Below are 20756 nucleotides of genomic sequence, written 5' to 3'. Positions count from 1 at the left end.
CAGTAGTGCACTGAAACTCCTTTTCACTCAGGTCAAGCTATATTGACTCCATTTCTCCACTAAATAGGATCCTAGCCTGGAGACAATGGAGCTCTAATGTTACAGGGTTTCAAGCTGATAGCTGCAAGTGTTTGGCTCAGTGGTTCTGGGATAAGTTTTGGGCCCTGTTTGAGATGGTAACATGTTGGTATGCCCCTGTGGAGAACCAGATCCAGAAGAGTTGAAATCTCTTTTCTTCCCACCCCTCTTCAAAAGGCCCCCTCACCTCCCTGGAGCACAGGATGGGAGCAGTCAGTACCCCTCACCCTACCACTGATTCTCTTGCATCATGCAAGGCAACCTCAATGAACAAATGTTTACAGCCCAGTCTCTTCTCCCATTTAATTTTGCTCATCTATGATGGTGAGAATACTTAAATATCCAAACAGAGAATACTTATGGTTGCCTGCCTGTTAGCACAATTTTTTTACGCCCGCCTCTAAAACTGTAAACATGGGAATGAAACATCTGTTGTGCTTTCAGCAGGAAAAGAGATTACAGTGAGGTACAACTACTAACATTCTTTATTTCTGGCTCAGATTTTTTTTTAATTGCAAAGAGTTTTAACACAATGATCTTATACACAATAAAGAACTTACATTTAAATAGGCTTGCAATTATTTTCACTACATCTTAATAATTTGAATGACACATGCCTTACTCTTTCATGAGCTGCCAGGGTAAAAAAATCCCGTCCAGCCCAGCAAAATTCTCTCTGCATGGCTTCACACGAGTGAACAGTAAAGGAACACTCCATGAATCTCCAGTCTTCACCTAAAGCTGCCCAGTGACTTTCAGGTCTGCAAATGGTCCTATTGTAAGGGTGTAAGACAGATATTTTCTCTGCTGCAAATTTAGAAGAGTTCATAAATTCAAATTTGTAAAGGAGTCAGGATTGTGCCATTGCTTTTGAAAGCAATACATCCAGTCAACTGAGTTCATGTGTGGCTGAAGGCACACCAAGTATTTGGGAGAAAATAACTGTGGATATTGTTGTTCACATAAAAATGATGCTGTATAAATTTATTTGTTCATTTCAGTTCATTACAGAACTGTCTGTATGAGGCTTTTTTTTTTTTTAGAATGACTTGATTTTTAGACAGATTTCTTCTGCACTGTAACTGGGACTACACTTAAGGGAAATAGAGCTAAACAAAGAAATAATTGTTTCCATCTCTTCAGCAATGTGTTGTAATATTGCTAAAGTTATCAAACTTTCTTATGAAAAAATAAAAACATTTCTTTATAGTTAAGTCATAGGATGAATAAAACGAAACTTATTATATTAATAATTTATATATTTTTAAACTTCTCTGGCTCAAGATGTAGTAGCCAGCACTTTTCTGTGTGTTATTATGCAGCACTGTCTTCTGAGCAGAAGCAGCCCTTAATAAAAGAAACATATCTTTCTGTATCACTGACTTTAGAAAGGTGAGAAAAATAAATTTATTTCTCTGCATGCTTGGGATTCACTGCGTTTGCTCCTGATAAATTCGAAGGATACAAATTTCATCCCAGTGATATAAGGAGGATCTTTCTGATCTTTCCACATACTCCAGCCAGTCTACAGGACTTTACTTTTGGTTTTGGGAAAGGGCTTCTGAAAACCTGCCAGAAGTTTTTCCCGGTGATTCCAACTGGTAAATGCCATAGGCATGGGAATATCTCAAGACAAAGCTGATATGAACCCCCTTTTCTACCCTTTGGCAGCATCACAACCCTTTCTATGGTCTAAGTGTCTCTCCAACTTACACTGCCATCCTCTGACAGACAATCCAGAGAGAATAAAAATACTGTTAAATAAAAACTCATTTATGTGACCAGAGAAGGAAAACAGACTCAGAAGAACATTAGAGTGTTCTGATGCCATCACTGCGAGATGGCAAAGGACAGTGTGCACAGCACAGTGTCTGGCAATAAAAAGAGGAAAATGCTGGGCAAGAAGGAGCCTCTGTTGACAGTACATGTACATTACTATTTGATGGAGGCAGGGGAGGAGAAGGATTTGGAATAGATTTCCTTCAGTTGGTGCCGCACTTCTTATGAAACGAAAACCCCACAAAGTCAGTATGCAAGTAGTATATCAGGAAACTTTAATGATCAAGTAGATGCTAAGTCACAAAATCTCTCAAAGATTTTCCCCTCCAGGTCACATATTGTGAAGAGATATTGCTTTCCAATCCTATGATAGATTTTGCTTTTTTTACTGGGATAAATTTGCATTTGTGTCTGACAATCTATCTAGGAAGCTGAAGTCCATATACACACAAGAGAGTTCATTAGGAAGTAGATGGTGCTGTTTCCTTCTATACTCAGATTATCAGTCAGATATAAATAACATTTTAATGAACATTTATTTTACATCCTAAAATGAGCTGTTTACTGTTTAGGAAAATGCAGTTTCTAAAAAAGAGTTACAGAACATTTCTACTTTATGAAACCACTTCATAGTATGTCAACAACATAGTATGTCCTGCTGCCTGGGGAGGTGGTGGAGTCACCATCCCTGGATGTATTTAAAAAAAGACTGGATGTGGCACTCAGTGCCATGGTTTAGTTGAGGTGTTGGGGCATGGGTTGGACTCGATGGTCTTGAAGGTCTCTTCCAACCTTGTGATTCTGTGATTCTGTAACAAATGGGGTCCACATCCCTCAGGTTTCAGCAAAACCTGTGATGGATAATGTAAGATTAGAAATACAAATTGATTAAAAAAAAAAAAAATCAACTATTGGCACTGATGGTTCAGTCTTTCAGTTTGGATTTTTCTTTCCTGTTTTCTTGTTACTGGTAGGCACAGGACAAATAAACTGACTCAGCAGCCTCAGTTTTTTTTTTCGTTTTGTTGCTTTTCCACTTCTGCTCTCTTAGAAATACTTACTTTCACTGATTCATCTCTTCATTTGTTGACTAGTTTGCCTCCAACAAGTTCCTCCTCTTAAAGCAAAGTGCCCTGGCTGCCTCCTGTCCCTTGTACTCTCAAACAGTTCAACAGGTGAAGAGCTGAAGTCTCCAAATGAGGAGGGGATCTCCTTTCTGCCACCAGCGTAACATCCAGGCAGTGGAGTACCCAGAGTATCTGACTTATGCATCTTTTAATTAACCAAATCTAATGTGATGCTTGTTCATTATAACCTTCACCTTTGCTTTATTGCTCAGTCGGTTTTTCATACACCTTGAAAGTTTCCAGCAGTTCTCATAAGTGGTTTATTGCCCATCAGACCTCTACAAGGTATCATTCAGCATTGCAGTGTCAGTTAAAGGTATTTTTGTTGCAAATTTTAGACCTTATTAATTCATGCACAGCACAAGAAGCCATGGATATCTATTTTCAGTGGAGATAGCATTAAAAGATGCATAATTATGGTTAGAAAATGTTCCTAGAAAACTTTACTCTTTCATCATGTCATGATTGCTTATAGGTAACATTCTGAGCAGTCTTCTAGGCTCACCAAAGATTAACATCAAAACAGTTCACCAGTGGAAAGATGCCTCAATTTTTCAGCTGAGCACCTGTTATCTTTGCAATTTAACAAAGCATTGAAAACATTTTTCATTAATGCCTTAAACCTAATAATAAGTTTGAATAAGGATAATATTCATTATTATTTCTATGCATTGAAGTCACTACAAAACTGATAAAATTCTTACTAAAGGAAAGAACATATGATTAAGTCATATTGAACCTGCTTGTTAGATGGATGGGAGGCATTGTAAAGTGTTCACTCCTCAAGAAATATTTTCTTTCTGTAGATTTTCTAATGGAAAGTTTTTTGTTCTTACATGTTTATGAGCAAACCTCTCTGGATATACAAAAGCAGCTCTTTGAGTGGACACATTTATTCTTCAGTGAGCTACTATTTTATTTATTCTGTCAAAAAAAAAAGGATTTTTTTTCTGTATATATGGATTAACATGAACAGCAATGGCTGCGACAACTCATACCTACTGAAACACTGATATTCTAAATGGAGAAGTATTAATTTTTTTTTTCTTAATGGAGGACTTTTGAAACACTTGGAGTAGAACATGATAATGGAAAGTCCTGACTACCTATGATCATGTGGTACCTTTTGCAGGAATTCATCCACCAGCTCCAGCACCATGGCCCTGTGACTGGGGTAACTTTCTGCCTATTCAAAAGCATATTTCCATTACAATTGTAGGAGAGAGATTTTTAGTATTTTTCTAGGCTGTTAAACAGCTGCTGCATTTCAGTGCTGGTAAAACAGTTCTACATATAATTTTCCTTTTTTAAAATGAAAGTGTTTTGGGATCTCCCTAGATGAAAGATGGACTAGAAATGCAAATTATGCTTAGCCACATAATTCAGAATTACCTTTGTATTTTATTCTAAATCTGTGTCTGGAAATATAAAAATCCTGAAAACCAGTGACATTAGACCTGCTCATATAACTGACATGCTTTTGGGGAAAATAAACAGATAGAACTGCCAGCTGCTGCATGAATGTTGTAATGGAATGAGTGCTAACGCTGAAAAGAATCTCCTTTAATGAAATTTTTAATAAAAAATTTAATTTGATTTATGTGTTTAGAGAAACAGCCCCAGAAAATTAATATCCAAAAGCTTGAGTGAATTTATGTCATAACTTCTCAAGTTTCTTTTTCCTCCCAGTTTTATTAACATAGACATTTGGGTTTGCACCAATACTTGCTCTTTGAATCTGTATATGTAAGTTTGCTCTAAGTAATGACTGTAACAAAACATACCCTGGCAGAACCTTGCAAAATATAAGCCTGTTTAAGTTACTCAGTAAAGATAACATTTCTCCAAAAATGCAGAAAAAGAAACTCTAGCTGCATGTAAATTAATTTTAGAACACTCCTTTGCATAGAGTGAAAGTCTGGCAGGCCAGGAAAAATCCATAAATGTGATTGCAGTGACAGAAAGTAAAACAAGACAGAGGTCTCTGATGTCCAGGCAGCACATGCATGCCCCGTCAGGAGAAGTCTCTTCACAGATCTGTCGATGGCTTTGCTTCCTCATCCCCATGACATGGTTGCCTCCATTTCCAAGCTTTCCAAAAGCTTCCAGACAAGATTTGAACAAAACCAAAACGCTGAATGAAAGAGCAAGAATAAAGTCAAACTTTATTGTAGTCATTATTGTATCTATCAAACTTTTATGTAGTTATTTAGGTACCAGCAGCAACAGGGGCTCCAATGGTTAGAGACTTCCCATCTTGCTGCTGCCAGTGTCAGGAAGGATGTTGGTAAATGCTCTCCCATTTACACACTGCTCAGCACCATGGCAAAGCTGTGGGTAAGACTGGTCACTTGCAGGGCTTGGTACCAGAACTTCAATACGGGTTAGGAAAAATGGTTTGCCAAGGTCACGACCTTTCCTGCGGCAGTAATCAAATCATGGCTTCCAGTGGAGACTGGAGTACTCTGTGGGAAATTGATGTTGCAGTGGAAGGCTATTTTGATAAAGATTCAAGTGAAATGCCCTTAACTACAGTACAGATGAGGACCATGGCAGTTTCAGCTTGTGTCTCTCACTGGAAAGCAAGCAAGTTGAAGGCACTCTGAGGAGGGACTGCAGGACAGGTGCCAGCAAACCAGGTCCCTTCAGGACCTGTCCATCCAAAAATGGAGAGAGGACATAGATGGGTGAAACATGCAAGGTAGAAATCTGAATATAAATGCTAGTTTAAATACTTCTCAAGGCATCCTCAGTACCACTGTTGCTCAAGGTTTTTGTTTCACAGCTAAAGATAGCTCTGCTGGTAACATGAGACAAAATAACGGTGGAATTGTTTTACTCCAAGAGAGGCTGGGTACTAAGAAACCAGCTTTATTTCCTCCCACCACCAGCTCCTTCTAAAAGATGCTTTACTGTGAGCAATACCTTGTATTTCTTAACATGACCCTTAATGGGACCTCAGCATCCCTATGGCAGTTCTGTAAATGCAGGACTGCCTCTGGGGTATGGCCATTGGCCCGTATCAGGTGTGCTGCTAATGTAAGTCAAGCAAGCCTACGTTTCTGCATTTTAAAATACCAGACTCCTGTTTCCATGACAGAACTTGAAAGAGACAAAGGGCTGAAGTCTCACAGCTCCAGAGTAAAAAAGATTTTTAGCACGGCAAAAGATTTGCTCGGTTTTCTGCCAGTCCAGTCCCAAGTGATGCAAGACCTCTCTTCCACCCCACTCTCCTTTGCACCAGAATTGCTGTAGCTCCCTCAAGAGACAAGAGTATTTCTGCTGAATTTCCAACTCTTAAGATAATTTGTGCTGCTTGTGGTATGCAAATGAGCTTTCTGGGACTGGGATATCTTCACAGTGTTCAAAGCAGTGAAAGAACCCCAAGGTATGCTGCACCATTCAGGATCTGAAAGAAAATAGAAATTCTGCTCCTAATTCAAGGAAAAAAATGGAGAAAAAAAGCCATAATCTGTATTAAGCGTCTACTTTTGATTGTGAGCAGTAGCAGGCAGAGATTAGCACCTTTCCACTCTGTTTCTATAAAAGCTCTTTTATGCAGCCATAAAGTGCAGAAGGGCTGCAATTAGATCTCTGCCAAAGATCATGCAGTTTGGTGACGGTCTTGGCTGATGAGACACTTCAAGACCTGATCCAGGGCATTGAAGGAACATGGAAAAGGATGCAGAAGCAGCAGGCAGTTACCTAATACTATCAAGTCTCAATAAAAAAATGACAAGCTGAGACATTTTGGCAGGCTTTCTGAATACCTAATAGGACAATGCTTGTGTAAACGGGCCTGGAAGTGAGGTGCAGAGAAATAAATTCACAGCAGAAAAAAATCCCCAAACCCACACTTTAGAAGCAGCAAATTATTTCAGTTCAAAGCTCTTCACATCACATCTGACCATAGGGTAACAGAATTAGCCTCACTGATTGTTTCTGCAAGACGTGATTCACGTCCAGTACTTTATACGTAGCAATTCAGCAAAAACGCTCCCACCCGAGCCAGTCTACATAAATACTTAACTTTTTGGCAGAGCGACCGTGAGAGTATTTGTACCTATGGATTTACTGTGACAGATAAACAAACCCGTACTCCTTACGGAAGCGAAAGGGAGTAAAACCCCGGGACAGTCGGGAGGGTCTGGTTTTTCCACGGGGCCAAGTTCTCACAGCGGTTTCCTTAAACCACCAGACCGCGCTGATGGCAAAGGCAAACGCGGGGGCATTCCCACGCACCGGGCAGACGTGTCTGTGCACGGGGGATGTAGGCGGCGGCGGGAGAGGCGGTGCGATGCCCTCCTCCTCCTCCTGCAGGTGGGATCCGCCGCTTCGGCCACCTCCAACACAGGCGAGATCCGTCCTTCTGCCTGCGCCCAGTACTCCATCCCCCCCTCCTTGCCTTTTTTTATTTCCAAATAACTTCCCCCCTCCCCTCTCCCGCCCGTCCGAAGGGGCGGAAGCGGCAGACGGGCGCGGGAGGGACGCGGGGCGGGGGCAGCGCGCAGAGCCCGGCGCGCAGCAGGGGCCGCCCGGCGAGCCCGGCCGGCGAAGGAGGCTCCGCGCCCCCGCCGCTCCTCTCCCCTCCCCGGCCCGGGGGCGGTGGCGAGGGGCTGCCGTCGCGCAGACACCGCCCCAGCGCCCGCGGAGCCGGGGCTGCTTCTGGAGGGGAGGAGAGGAGAGGAGCAGCGCGGCTCGGCTCGGCTCTTGCCCAGCCGAGCTGCGGGGCGCTCGCCCCGGCCTCCCCCGCAGGTGGCCGCCTCAGCAGCTCCCCCTGCCCGCCGCACGCCCCGGTGCGCGGCGGCGGGAGGGGCCGCGTCCCGCCCCGCCCCGCCGCTGCCGGGCGGCGCTGCAGAGGGCGGAGCGGGCGGCGCGGCCGGCGCCCGGCGCGGGCTGGCTCCCGGCGGGCGGCGCTGCTGCGTTGCTCTGGGAGGCGCCGCGGGGCCGGGCGCGGAGCTGCGGGCTCGGGGGTGTGAGCGGCCGGGCAGGGCGCCCCCAGGATGCTGCGGTTCCTGCGCAGGACCTTTGGCCGGCGGTCGATGCAGCGCTACGGGCGAGGAGCCGGGCGCGGAGCCGGGCGAGGTGGGCTCGGCGGCGAGGGGGACGAGCGGGACGGGGGGCTGCGAGGAGCGGCCGCCGCCGCCGTCGGCTCGGGAGCCTTCCCGTCCTCGCCGCTCCCCGGAGGGGTCGTGCACAGCTCCGGAGCGCCCGTCCACATCCCGGCGGCCGGCGGCAGCAAGCCGGTGCTGCAGTGCCGCGTCCTTCTCCTGGACGGGACCGAAGTCAACGTGGAGCTGCCGGTGAGTAGTGCGCGCTTACCTCCGCCGCCTGCAAAACGGCGCCTGCAGCTACCCTTTCCCCTCCTCCGCATCGTCCCCCCCTCCCCGGCGACGGGCACCTGCGAGTGCCCCCCCCCGGCCGCACAACAGGCGCCGTTCTCCGGGAAAGCCTCGCTAGTTTCGTCCTTCCCTCCGCGGGCGCCCTCGCTGCCGTCTCCGCCTGCATGCACCTGCTGCCAGGTGCGCGGCGCGCCTCCCCGCCATGACCGCCGCCCGCCCCCGTCCTGCCGGCTGGAGCCGTCTGCGCCCTTCTTCCCTCTCCCCGGAGCCGGCGGGGAGGTGGGCAGCCGCTCTCCTCCTCCCCTGCGCAGCCGAAAGCAGCCCCTTGCAGCGCTGCCTGCCTCCCTCCCGCGGTGCGGGCGCTACCTGTGCCTTTCCCCTGCTGCTGCGGGGGGCTGCCCGCTGAGCCCGCCCGACGGCACCGCCGGCTAGGGGGGCATCCCGGTGTGCCGGCCGGGGGAGAACGGAGCCTCTGCGGGACAGCGGTGCCTTTGGCTGGGGCTCGCAGCCTCCAGCCCCCAGCACCTGTGGCGCCGCGGGGACAGCGAGGCGCGGCCGCGGTGGGGTCTCCGGGGGGTCGCCGCCTTCTTCTTCTCCTTAGTTCTTGTTTGCCACCGTCCCCGCTGCCGGGGCCGGCTGAAGGGCCCTCCGGGATGCCCGAGGCGCTCTCCCCGTCCCGTGGCGCCCGGGTGCGGGGCCGGGGTCAGGGCGAGCCCGGGCGGCTCCGGGGGTGCAGCCCCAGCCGGCCCACGGGTGCGGGGCCGGGGCCGGCGCTGAACTTTCTCCCCTCTCGCCGCTGTGCCTGAGGAATGAGGAAGGGACGGTGCTGGCCTGCGGGGCTGTGCGTGTGTTGTTTGTGCCTGCTCGCTGAGGTTGGGCCGTGTTTGTCGGTGTTTCGGCATCCCCAAAGCCCGTTGTGTGTCCTTTTATCGCTCTTAAACGCAGCTGCACGGTGTGTATCGGTAATTTGCAGTTTTGGTTTTTCCATTCCTCGCAGCTGCTAAGTACTCACCACCCATCCTTTTTTTTTTTTGCTCACTTTTTCCCTCCCTCTTGAAACCCAAGTTTCCCATGAAATAATGTGGAAGTTTACTATGTTTGAAAAGCATTTAGTCTTCTTTCCATTTCAACCTAAATAGTCACCAGCCATTAAGCTTGGTCTCCAAAAACAGGTGGGAGAACTTAGTAATAGTGAGTGTAACAGCTTGAGAAATTGTGCACTGCTTTAATCTCCAGCAATATAAAAGAGAGGGTTTTTTTCAGAGTACCTTTAGACTCTTGTTAGGTGCCTTTCATATTAGCTGTCATCTGTATATATTGGCATCATTTCACTAAAACATGGAATTTGGCAACCCTATTGTTTCTGCTTGAAAGAAACAGAAGAGATTGAGTAAGACTCTTACAAGTGAAGTATGTGAACGGAGCCACCTAGAGATACTCGCTGCAGCATTATCAGGCCTCCCTTGCCTACAGACTACATTGCACATTTCTAGATATTTGAAATGCTAATATATTTCCTTTCCTCACATCTCCTTCTCAACTTGCTGCACTCCTAGCATCTCAGCACAAATCTTTTATAATGTAGAGTTGATGATTGCTATCAGTGTGCTAAGCATTTACTTATAGAGGTCTATGTCAATAAGCTTGGTCAATATTTTGTTTAAGGTTATACTCTGATTTGTCAAAGGTCAGATTTTGCTGTAGAGCCCGTTTAAGACAGTCTGAGGATTTGTAGGATCAGAAAGTGAGGTAATGACACTCATAGTCCTTGAGTGCTGAAAACATATGGACATACCTGCTTGGCCCAGTAAAGAAGCTGTGGAGCATTCTTACTTGAGCTGACCTCCAAATGAAGTTTAGACTTGCCAGTGCTCTCAGAATGTGAGCTGCACATGTGGTGGTTGTAGCTCAGCTGTCCAAAGAGAGAGTAAGAAGTTGGAATTTTTTTTCACCCAAATCACTAGTGATGGAGGACTTTGGAGCATGTAAAAGCTGTCAGTGTTTTGAGGATTAAAAACTGTTCTGTTGAATTACATATCTTTTCCTCATGTTTTTTTCCTTTCTTTAACAGAAAGTGACACTCACCTGGAGAGTTAGAAAAACTGAAAGAGGCATTGCACCATTTATAGAAGTTGATCAGTAAAGTTTCTCTGGGCTTTGCAGGTTTATATTTCATGGGAATAGGGCGTGAAACATAGCGTGCTTTAATACTCACAAGCCGGAGGTATGGGATGGTTGAGCTGAATGAATTGAGTAGCATCTCTTAAAAAAAGTGTATGGTGCTTTCTTTCATTTTAGCTCAAATTTTATCAAAAGGAGGGAGTGTAGGCTTCATCGCCAATGAGCAGCTTACTCATGAAGTCAAGTACAGAGATGATTGCAGAGGATTTCACTGTGCTGCTGATTGTGTTTGCCAGCACTTATTTCAGGAGATACTGGCGTCTATAAAATGTGCTCTTCATGCTGACACTGCTCCCCTCTTGCCTTTCTAGTTGAAAAAGGAACTTGTTGATATTAGAACACGGTACTCTTGCAACTACAACTTTTTAGGCTATCTCGAAGACTTTGTTTAGAAGTAATTGAAAGGTTTATTGGATTTCAGAGACTATGGGGTTTATTTGCTTGTGTGGAGGAATGACAGAAAAGACATGACTGGAGGAAAATTAGCTATATACACAGAAAAAAGGTTCAGAGTTCTTTTACTTTTAGTTATTGTTTTGTTTTGTTTTTTTTTAATATTCCAATAAATCTGAAACCCTGAAACTTTTGTCCAAGTTAAATGTAACATGTTCTGCCACAGTGTTTTCTTATAGGTGGGGGCCGTTGGAAAAATAAATCCTGCATCAGTAAATCGATAACTGTCTTTGTAGTTAATGTTATAATTTGTGTGATAGTGTCTGTATCAGAAAGTACATGTCTTGCAAGCTCTTGTTAGTTTATGGTGGTAACAGAAGCAGAGATCTATCCTGATCTCCAAGTTCTTCCTTAGCTCGTTCTTCTCTAGGCTGTATAGCAGTAGTGAACTAGAGTCACCTTCCTTCTTCACTGGTGCTTCCACACCCTCTTTCTACTGGAGCATTTGCACTTTATTCTTTTTATTGCATGTGCTCTGCCCTTGGACTACCCCATCTGCTAGCCTGCCCTTCTCTGTGCTGTGTACTCTTTCATTTGTAGGTGTTCTCTGGCTTTCACAAACTTGTTTCGTACCCAGCTACCCCCACACAAATGTCAACATAAGATTATTCTGAGCACTGCAGATACCCCTGGATAATGGTTTCTATACTCAGCTTCTTGCATGAAATTTCAGGGATTGCTTAATGATGCTGGCTTTTCACTCTTAAGGCAAGAATCATGTGCTTTAAAAGTATTCTTTCTGAACAGAATAATGCACTGGATGGCTTTTTAAACCCACGAGCTCCTCAGGGCCCTGTATTGAATGTGAGATGCTATTAAGGTTGGTCCTGTTATACAGGAGTGAGTGGCAGTTGACCAGTTCTGTTGCTGTGGGGTGATTTCCCATGGGAAGGGGAACATAAATGGTGTCATTACTTCTTCTTGACCTGACACCATGTGTCTGCACATCTGAAATCCAGCAATGAGAACTGATGCAAGGAGAAAAAACGCTTCCATTAGAAACCATCCTTCCTCCCTCACACATAGCTGTCTGTGTATTTCTTTTTACCATTGGGAACCTGTTGTCTGTGTATTTCTTTTTACCATTGGGAACCTGTTCACTATCTTTTGTGTTCCACTCTCACTTACACTGGAGGCTGTTAGCTGCTCAGAGTTTGCAGCTTGGTTGTAGGTAGATGGAAGGCCACTTGCTCGCTGTTGCCAAAACAATCCTGCCTCTGTTTTTCTGGAGGACTCGTGACTTCAATGAAAGAAGAACTGGTTGTAGGTGATGCTGTGTTCTTACAGAAAGAATGCAAGGGGAGAGCATTGACATTTAAGCAGCAGTGATGGTGCCTGCTAGTTAATACATAGATTCAGACAAAGCCAAAAAGCCAAATTTTCCTTAACTCTAAGGCATGATGGCTGACATTTCTAAAAACTGAGCCTTTGATTTTTAATTAGGTGCATCTTTTGAAAGCTTAAAGGGCAGATATGAAAGATGGCTATTCAGTGTGACTGTCAAGAGTAGCAGGAATTAATGTTGCTTAATGCTGTTGAAAATGGTATTTTCTGATAAATTGTGGGAGGGCGGGAGGAGAATGTGTAGAGTGTTCTTGGCTTTCTGTAGTCTTAAGTGGGATAAAAGAAGAAGCAAATGGTAAGCTTCCTCCACTATGAAAATCCTTATCCTGCAAAGCAGATCTGAGATACCTTACAATTTCTGTGATGTGAATCCACAGCAGTCAACATGTTGTCTGTTATAAATACTTCTTTCTAAAAATCTTCTTGCTCTGATAAATTCCTCTGCTGCTGTGAAGACTGTTACAAAGACTTGTGTGATGTATTAGAAAGTATGTAATGTTTAAGGATTAAATTAATCTCAAATATAACTCTTCAGATCTGTGAATTATTTTCAGATGAATGGCTTTTCTATTATTTCTTTGCCATCCTTTTGGTGTATCTGTTTTAATAATTGTTTTGGCTGCTATGGAAACACTTCAGGATAGGAATAGTAAATGTTCTTCAGTACTGTTTTCTAATCTCTGATCTGCTGTGTGTTGTATTCTTTTCTTATTGGGGTAACATGAACATAGCAAAAATTGCTGTCTGGTCTCTTTGCTTACATCAAATATAAATGTTAAATTAACTCTAGAGCAGTCCATCTCAGTTTTATTGATTAGTGTATTTGACTTGATAAAGTTATAAATATCAGGAGAGAAGTGCAACTCATTTTTTCTTTCATATCTTATGTGACTTCCAAGCAATGTTTTGTGAATATTATCTCTAGAGACATGCTCTAATATGCATGTAGATACTTGGATTCAGGTTGTGCTCTGGAGTTCCCTAACTAAGCAGTTACACACACATACACCCCCCTCTGACAGATATATTACATCACATGAGTAATGGGATTTTTTAATAAATTCTTTAAAGCTTTTATCACTTATAAAATTGGTAATATGCCTTCTTTATGCAGAAGTTACCTTTCAACAACATAGAATTAGAGTACCTGCTGGAAAATGTTAAAAGCATATTTGCAACACTGGAAAGGGAAAGGCCTCTCATATTCACGAGCTCCTGTGAGCACCAGCACCAGTAATTTCCTTCTACCAACAGAGCCTGATCGGTTTATGAAGAGGTTGGATGTCTTTGCTTCTTCAGTTCGTGTTGAAATGCCTTTTGAGTACCTTACAGCTCTGATTAAGCAGCTGTATCTGGAACTCAATGTGTTGTCTGCTGGTAATAACCTTTAATTATGTTATCCCTATTCCATATGCCTTGATGCGTTGCTGCAGTGTGTGCTGGAGGTGTGTGAAAGGCATTCACAGTACAGTCACATACAGAATCAGGAACGTGCACAGCCCCAGAGAGAGAAAAATGAGATGGGGTGTGCAAACATGACTGCAGCCACGCTTCAGAAATGCATGAGATTAGGCTCTTGAGAGAGAAGAGGGAATTTTTGGCCCTTGATGTGCTTGCCAAACATCCCCAATAAATCTACAGCAGATAAAAGAAAGATAGTAGGAAAGGGAGTACATTGTAGAATAAGGAGACAAAAAGCAGCGTTTTGTTTTGGCATATGTAAGAGAGATTCTGCTTGTGAGTTCCATTAGTTATTAATGAAAACCAATACAGTTTTTCAGTGTAATACAGATAGACAGGATGACAGGAGTGCTGCTGCAAAGAGTTGACAACCAGGCAGGGGGAGAAAGCCAGTGATGAGAGCAGTGTAATGCAAAAGCAAGAGCACCTGGTACTAATTCTATGATGGAGAGCTTATGGGTTTGGAAAGGTGGGTGGAGAATAAAGTTGTTGTATGCATTTGTTCAGAAGCCTTTTAGCAGTGGACTAGAAGACAGCTATGCTTAGGAGAAAAACCATGTGAAAAGTTGGTGTGGCTCTCATTTATTAGTCCAAAAGTGCATTTCATAGCAGATGTTTGCCCTGGGCTTACCTGTCTGATAGCAAACCTTGGAGAAACTTGGAAAACCACCATGGATTTGAAGGGAGAGGGTCTATAAGAAGGAAACTTACAGAACACTTTGACAATACAGAAACTTTTTTGTCAAGTGTATGTCTAATATGTTCTGGGGCTTTGTTCCAATGGTTCTCTTCTAGCCTGTAGTGCTGGGTGGCAAGTCTGTAGCTTTGGGCTCGTAGTAAGAGTCCTGAAGAGGAAAAAGAGCATCTGGGCAAGTAAAAAGTTCCTATGAGGTAAGAAATAGGAGCAGAGAGACTTTGCAAGTGCAGTACATGTGTAAGAGCAAGCAGAGGACTAGTTTTGTTTGGATTGCAGAAGATGGTACAGGAAGAAAAAAGCTGAAGAGACTGTATGAGCAACAGTATAACTATATATAAAGTATGGGATTTATTGTTCATCTGTTTCTTTTCTGAAACCGAAAGGGGACAGCTCTCTCTGCTCCTGCTTCTCTACATATGCTTTGTCTTCATGTACTTCCTTGTGCTCCTGTTTGCAATGCCTCTGTAAATACCTTTTTTATGTAACTTCCTCTGAGAGGCCTTGTTTAGTGTCTCTCCTTCTTCAAGCCTAGGCCCATTTTGCAATTCATTTTGTTAAATTCCCAACCATTTCAGCCCTCCCTTTTCATTTGCAATCTTCTCCTTGAGCAATTATCTATACTTTTTCTGTGTGGATATCATCTGTATTACTAGCATGATACCTAATGAATTTTCTTCTTAGAAGAGCAGGTTTATTTTAGTTACATGGGTCTTCCTTTATTTGACTCTGTTTTCCCAGTCTGTAAAAGTAGTTTTATTTTCCTCCCAGGAGCAGCTAGCTGCACAAGCTGTGAGGGATCTCTTCTGGAAGGTACTCTTTAAAGAGCATTAGAGGTCTGCTTCCTTCCGGTTTGGGGCTTGAGCATAGTTCTCTGTCCTATTCCCTCTTTTACTAGTTTAGAAAATTTCTGTGTTTTCCTGCAGTTGTCAGGAGTTTGCAAGGCTCCTCAGTCCTGTTGCTTCCCCGGGAAAGTTCAATTTCCCTGCTGTGGCCCTGAGTCTGTGGCTGGCTCTGCAGCTCCTTCAGCCAGCTTGACTCACCCTCTGTGCCCCCTCTGCCAGGGCACAAATGCAGGTGCAGGTTGAGGGCAGCTTGTTGTGAACATCTGTACAGCTGACATTAGGGAAACACTGGTAGCTACTGCTGAAGTTATTAATTCAAAGGTTAAACATCCATACTTTAAAAATGTATGGTTTCACATAGGACAGCAAAAATGGACCTGAAGAGTCAAATGATGTGGACAGGAGGTGGAGAGAAGGAGGGAGAACATACACATCATTGAGTTTTTAGGCTCTTTGCAAAGTAAATAGAAGGATAAGGATAAGTACAAATAGTTTCCTTTTTTGCTAGAAGGATGAACTCAACAGCTGCTAGCAGTATGTACAGTGTTTCTGGGTTAGTATTTTAAATACTTGAAAAACAGGGGGCTTTTAGTACTTGTTTTCCAATGTAGACTATGGTAAATGTTCTTTTATTCTTTTATTTTTTCTGCATTAGAAATAAAAGGGTTGAAGGGTAATGAAGTGTTTAGAGTGACCATCTGCTCTTCATTTGACTTACTATTTCCATTTATTACTATGCATCAATTTAAATGTGTCCTGGACCATTAGCTATATTGTGATGAGATTATTTTGAAATATTTGTTGAAGTTACAGACTCAGACTCCTGCTATGAAGCATGAAAAATATTAAGAGTTAATTTATGTTGGCTGTTTGGTTTTGATCTGTACAGATTCAAATTGTTTCCCTTCCTTGTTGTTATGGAACCACAGATAGTTTATCCAAACAAATACCAAATGTTGTCTTTTTGTTTTCCCTTCCCTTTTTTTTTCTTTAAACACATTGAATTTATTCTGTATTTCATTATCTTAATATGTGTGGTACAGTTTGTATAAGAGACTGGAAATCCTAATAGAAGAGCCAGTTTAATGTTTGTGAGATATTACAAATATCTCTACACAAATACATGGAGAATGTTGGTACTTTCTTTAGAAGAACTTCACTTCATATGATCATAGCAGTATCAAATATACAGCTAGAAAAGCAGTGTTACCATTTATGGATTGTGACCTGTAATTTAATTATTCTAGACTGTAACATTATTTTGAAGGATAACTTATTTGAGAATTAATTCTTCTGTGACTGTTTGAAAATAATGCTTTCCTCAGTAGTTTTTTGTAGCACTAGTAATTGATTGTATGTATTATTTGTATATGTATATATCTAAAGTAAATGTAGAGGATTGAGAGGATTTTTGTAATTTAGCAATCTTGACTGGGAAAACACCTGTTTATTTTTTGTTCTCAACTGACATTAAACAAGGATACTGCTTCCCATTTTTAAGTTTAAAGTTTCCTATTGTGTGCATTTCACTGTGAGGTCTTGTAGGTTATATATTGGATGATGAACAATTTCAGTTGCCTTTGGTAAGCTTTAAGATTATCCCAGGTTCTGAACAAATTCTCACTTTGATTTTGATAAATAATATTAGCAGACTGACTGCATCACATCTCTTTTGATGGTATGAGGTCCAAACATTGCCTGCTTTACCTGTGCAAGTGAGTATTTCCCAAGTTTTCTGAGAAAATAAGCAGTCCTATGAAATTTTTTCCTCCTTCTCCCTTGTTTCCATCCAGAATTGGTCAAGGCTGCTTTCTGTCATTTAAACAAATCTCTTTCATACTTTGTTAGTGCTTCCTGGATCTATGAAAATGGTATGGTTTTAAATTAAGTGCTTACATTGATGTAAAAAGACCAAACTCAAGAACTTCCATTCTCGTAAGCAGGTCTGAACACACCAGTGTTCAGTGCAATCATTGTGTTGCAATAAAGATCACTATTCAGTAGAGATGCTGATCCTCAGTGTGGAGGTTTTATATTCAAGCTACTTACTGAGTAGAAATTCTTCCCGAATAATGAACCTTCCATGAGTGCTGTGCTTTGAGAGATGATGAATGATGAGTCTGTTATCTCTTTGAATTAAGCAAATAAGTGAAGAGTGGTGGTATTCTTCAAAGTAGGTCGTATTGCTAGGAAGGGCAGCACCCTGCAAATGTCAAGTCCAGCGAGCAGTATCCACTTTTCTCTCATTTTTTGGTCTTTGGATGTCTATGGAAATTGCTGTGAATTCAGACATCCTGCTGTAGCTCTGGGGAGGGACGAGCTGGTTTGATAGTGTAACAACATAACTTTGTTGTGCAAAAGACTTAATTTCTTTTCCTCCCTCTTCCTGCTGTTTCATGTTACTGGGTTTGATTTAGTTTCTTTCCCTGCTGTTCAGCAATGAACAGAGGGTGGCAGGAAATGTTCTTCTGTGTGGCTGGCATCCCCTTTCCCCGAGGAGGAGCATTTCCAGCCCTGCTCTCACTGTCTGGAGTCAGCCCAGGGGTCTCATCTGCCCAGGGCGCGCTGTGAGTGGGGCTGGGAGCGCCCAGCTGCAGGGTGGCTCCGTGTGCCCAGCATCTCTCTGGCGCTACTAATTCTGCCTGCAGCTCTCAGCAGCACACTGGAGTTTTGTTCTTCCAGTTAATTAGATGTTCATTTTGATGGGTTTTCTTTTTAATGGGGGAACTTGCTTACTAAGACAGTAGAGACCCCTGGTTCCTTTTACAGAGGCCAGTGAAGCCATTAAATCTTGACTGTAGCACTTTTCCCTTTCTCCCCTAAGCTGATTGCTTAAGCTGTTATCAGCCTGTGTATGTGCTCTGTTGCCTTCATTCCCTTCTTCTCATACAAGGATATTTCACATTTGGCTTTTCTCTGTTCAATGAGCTGTTTCAAAACTTATAAAATCAACCCCCTGTTTTTAGGTGTGAAAATCGGTGAGCCTTTGGGACACCAAAACTCAAACTGTTGCAAACAACAGGCACTTGGAGAGGAATTTTTCTTCTCATTAGAGGGGTTTAGTTCATGAAGGGCGTATAATATATTTTGAGAGGTCAATCTATGAAGAAATAATCTTAACAACAAATATTTTATACAGTATCCTTAAAGTTAAAATGGTAAACAAGATGAGATTATTTGTCAGTTTTTGCCCTCAGTGCAATACAACAGTTATTTACCCACTGCCTTCATGTTTTCCCTTGAATTCCCTGAGCCATCCCCTCTTTTGTTGGTATTACTTATAATTGTGGGTTTTTTTCCCTGTGTAGCATGTTGATGCATTATATGCATTAAAATTTATCCTACAGTAAAACTTTTCTGATGTGTCATTTCTGGCTTTAGAAAATAAAGATGTTTACTTTAAAGATGGAAAAAATGAGGAAGGAGTTGGCGCATTTGTCTGTATATTAGCAAAAAAATAGGCCTAAGTTGATGACTGCATTTCTCAGAAGGGAGTGGGAATAGAAAAATTCAGTGCTGTGAAACAAAAACAAGTGGGTTTTGTTTGCTGCTATTGAAATTTGCCAGCAGATATTCTCATTTTACAGTTCATGTGCTTGGATTTTGATATATTTTCACATTAAACACCCAGCGTATTTTGGTCTGTGATTTGATCATAAAACATGTTTTGTAAAAAAAAAAAGTTCCTCTGTTTCAGCAAAGGTTTTGCTTTAACAACATTGTTATGGTCAGAAAAGTGGACCATATTTAATACATGTTATTGTATTAGCTACTGATAGAATGGTTTCTTCTTGAAGAATTTCATCTCACTTTGACAGAGCAAAACAGATCATCTGACAGCATTTCCAGTATGATCAGGATCTTGAAAAAATGTCAAACAAAGCAGAAAGATATGTTCTTTCGTAAACAGAAAATACTGTTCATCCAAATTCTGTTTCAGAAAGCGGATTTTTCCCTGTAAAAGCTGCCAGTTTCTCAGCATTTGTGTAGTGCCAGGAGGGGAGAACTTTCCCAGCTGTTTCAGTAAGCTGCATGCTGGAAGCTTTCTAGGAAGAGAAAATAGTGAGAAGAACCTCTGTGTGACACCTCTGTGTGAGCTTGCTGTGACTTTTGGGAGCTGCTGAGAGTGGGAAACCTGCAGTGCAAGTGCTGGCTTGAAGGATAGCCCTCAAAATGAACCTTGTTTCTTTTGCACTCTGTAAGGCACCTTACTGCTTACTGAAATCAAAAATTACTTCTTAATTTAAGGCAGATAGAGTTTTTACATGATACCAAAATCTTCAGTAAGGTGTTTGGAAAAGTTGTTTCTTGCAAGCTACAGGGCAAACAACTGGTTAGCTTGTGAGAGAGATAGGGAAACATCTAAAGAATATGAATTTCTCTTAAATGCATATGCACTAACCTCATTACCAAGATAAGGCTGTCAAGACTAGGGCAGCATTAAATGACTTGTGGGAGCCAGCAAATACAGATCCCATGAAAAGCCTCAGGCCTGAGGAGCTCTCCCTACAGACAGCAGCTCTCTGAGCAGCACTGCCTGCATTCCTTGCACAAGTTTTGGATTAGACTCCAAAATCCCGTATATGGGAAGGAAGATTTTCTCCCAGTTTTCCTTTTGAGTCTTAGAGAACTACATATATATTTTTTGTACTGATTTCTTAAATGGTGCAGTGGTCTGTCTGCATTGCAGAGCTGGTCCAGGTGAGGTGGAGGATGAAGTTCTTTTCTTTCTGTTGTCTTGTGCATGATGTGAAAGTGCTCACTGGAAACAGCAGATATTTGACTGACCCTGTATGATCCAGCTCCAGTTCGTGGTGCTGAAAAAGTGTCTCTGAAAGCAAAACATGAATTCAATGCAGTTCTGGAGGGACAAAAATGTGACCAATTCCTCTGCTTCCGAGACTGTTGTCTGCTTTGCTTGGAAAATATCTTCTGTGAAATGCCAAACTTGGGTAATCTCTGCCTCTGCACAGATGGTAGTGGAAGCTCCCTGAGAGGCAGATCAGGGCGTGGGAGGCTGGGTGTAAGGCTGATGTTCTAGGAGATTCAGGGGTGACCTTACTGCTCCATAGCTGCCTGAAAGGAGGGTGTGGACTGCTGGGGGTCAGTCTCTTTTTCCAGGTAACAAGACACAGGACAAGAGGATATGGCCTCAAGTTGTGCCAGGAGATGTTTAGGTTTGATGTTTGGAAAAATTCCTTCGCTGAAGGGGTTGTCAAACATTGTAATGGGCTGCATGGGGAAGTGGTGGAATCACCATCCCAGGAAGTGTTCAAAAATATGTAGATGTGATGCTTAGATATGTGTTTTAGTGGTGGACCTGGCAGTGTTAGGTTAGTGTTTGGACTTGATCTCAGAGGTCTTTTCCAACCTTAATGACTCTGTGGTTCTACAATGAAAATATATGCTTTGTAGTATACTTCTCTTTCTGTCTTGTACCCACAGTACTAAT

The 20756-nt window shown here is 42.9% G+C and overlaps 1 protein-coding gene and 1 long non-coding RNA gene across 8 annotated transcripts in view; one reads left to right on the top strand and one right to left on the bottom strand.

The window, feature by feature from the left end:
* The window catches only part of EPB41L4B (erythrocyte membrane protein band 4.1 like 4B), a 194022-nt gene that overhangs the window by 16518 nt on the left and 156748 nt on the right, over positions 1-20756 (top strand). The window contains exon 1 of one of the 7 annotated variants that reach the window (XM_054645686.2): positions 7793-8287. The exons of 1 other annotated variant lie outside the window; for it this stretch is intronic. In XM_054645686.2, coding sequence (XP_054501661.1) covers positions 7988-8287 — 300 coding nt within the window. In that variant the 5' untranslated portion in view covers positions 7793-7987. Of the gene's footprint in view, positions 1-7792; positions 8288-20756 lie in introns of those variants that run through there. 5 more of the 7 variants (XM_077182826.1, XM_077182821.1, XM_077182823.1 and 2 more) reach the window with 5 other exon arrangements.
* LOC143694760 (uncharacterized) lies at positions 2110-7775 on the bottom strand. The gene is made up of 2 exons (XR_013183425.1): positions 7227-7775; positions 2110-2708 (listed from the first exon to the last, which is right to left on the bottom strand). It is a non-coding gene; the product is annotated as an uncharacterized LOC143694760 (long non-coding RNA).

Source organism: Agelaius phoeniceus, chromosome 1 (genome assembly GCF_051311805.1).
Source record: "Agelaius phoeniceus isolate bAgePho1 chromosome 1, bAgePho1.hap1, whole genome shotgun sequence".
In the NCBI taxonomy this organism is placed as follows: Eukaryota; Metazoa; Chordata; class Aves; order Passeriformes; family Icteridae; genus Agelaius; species Agelaius phoeniceus.
Note: the sequence above shows the minus strand (reverse complement) of the source record. Positions and strands in the feature narration are given on the sequence as shown.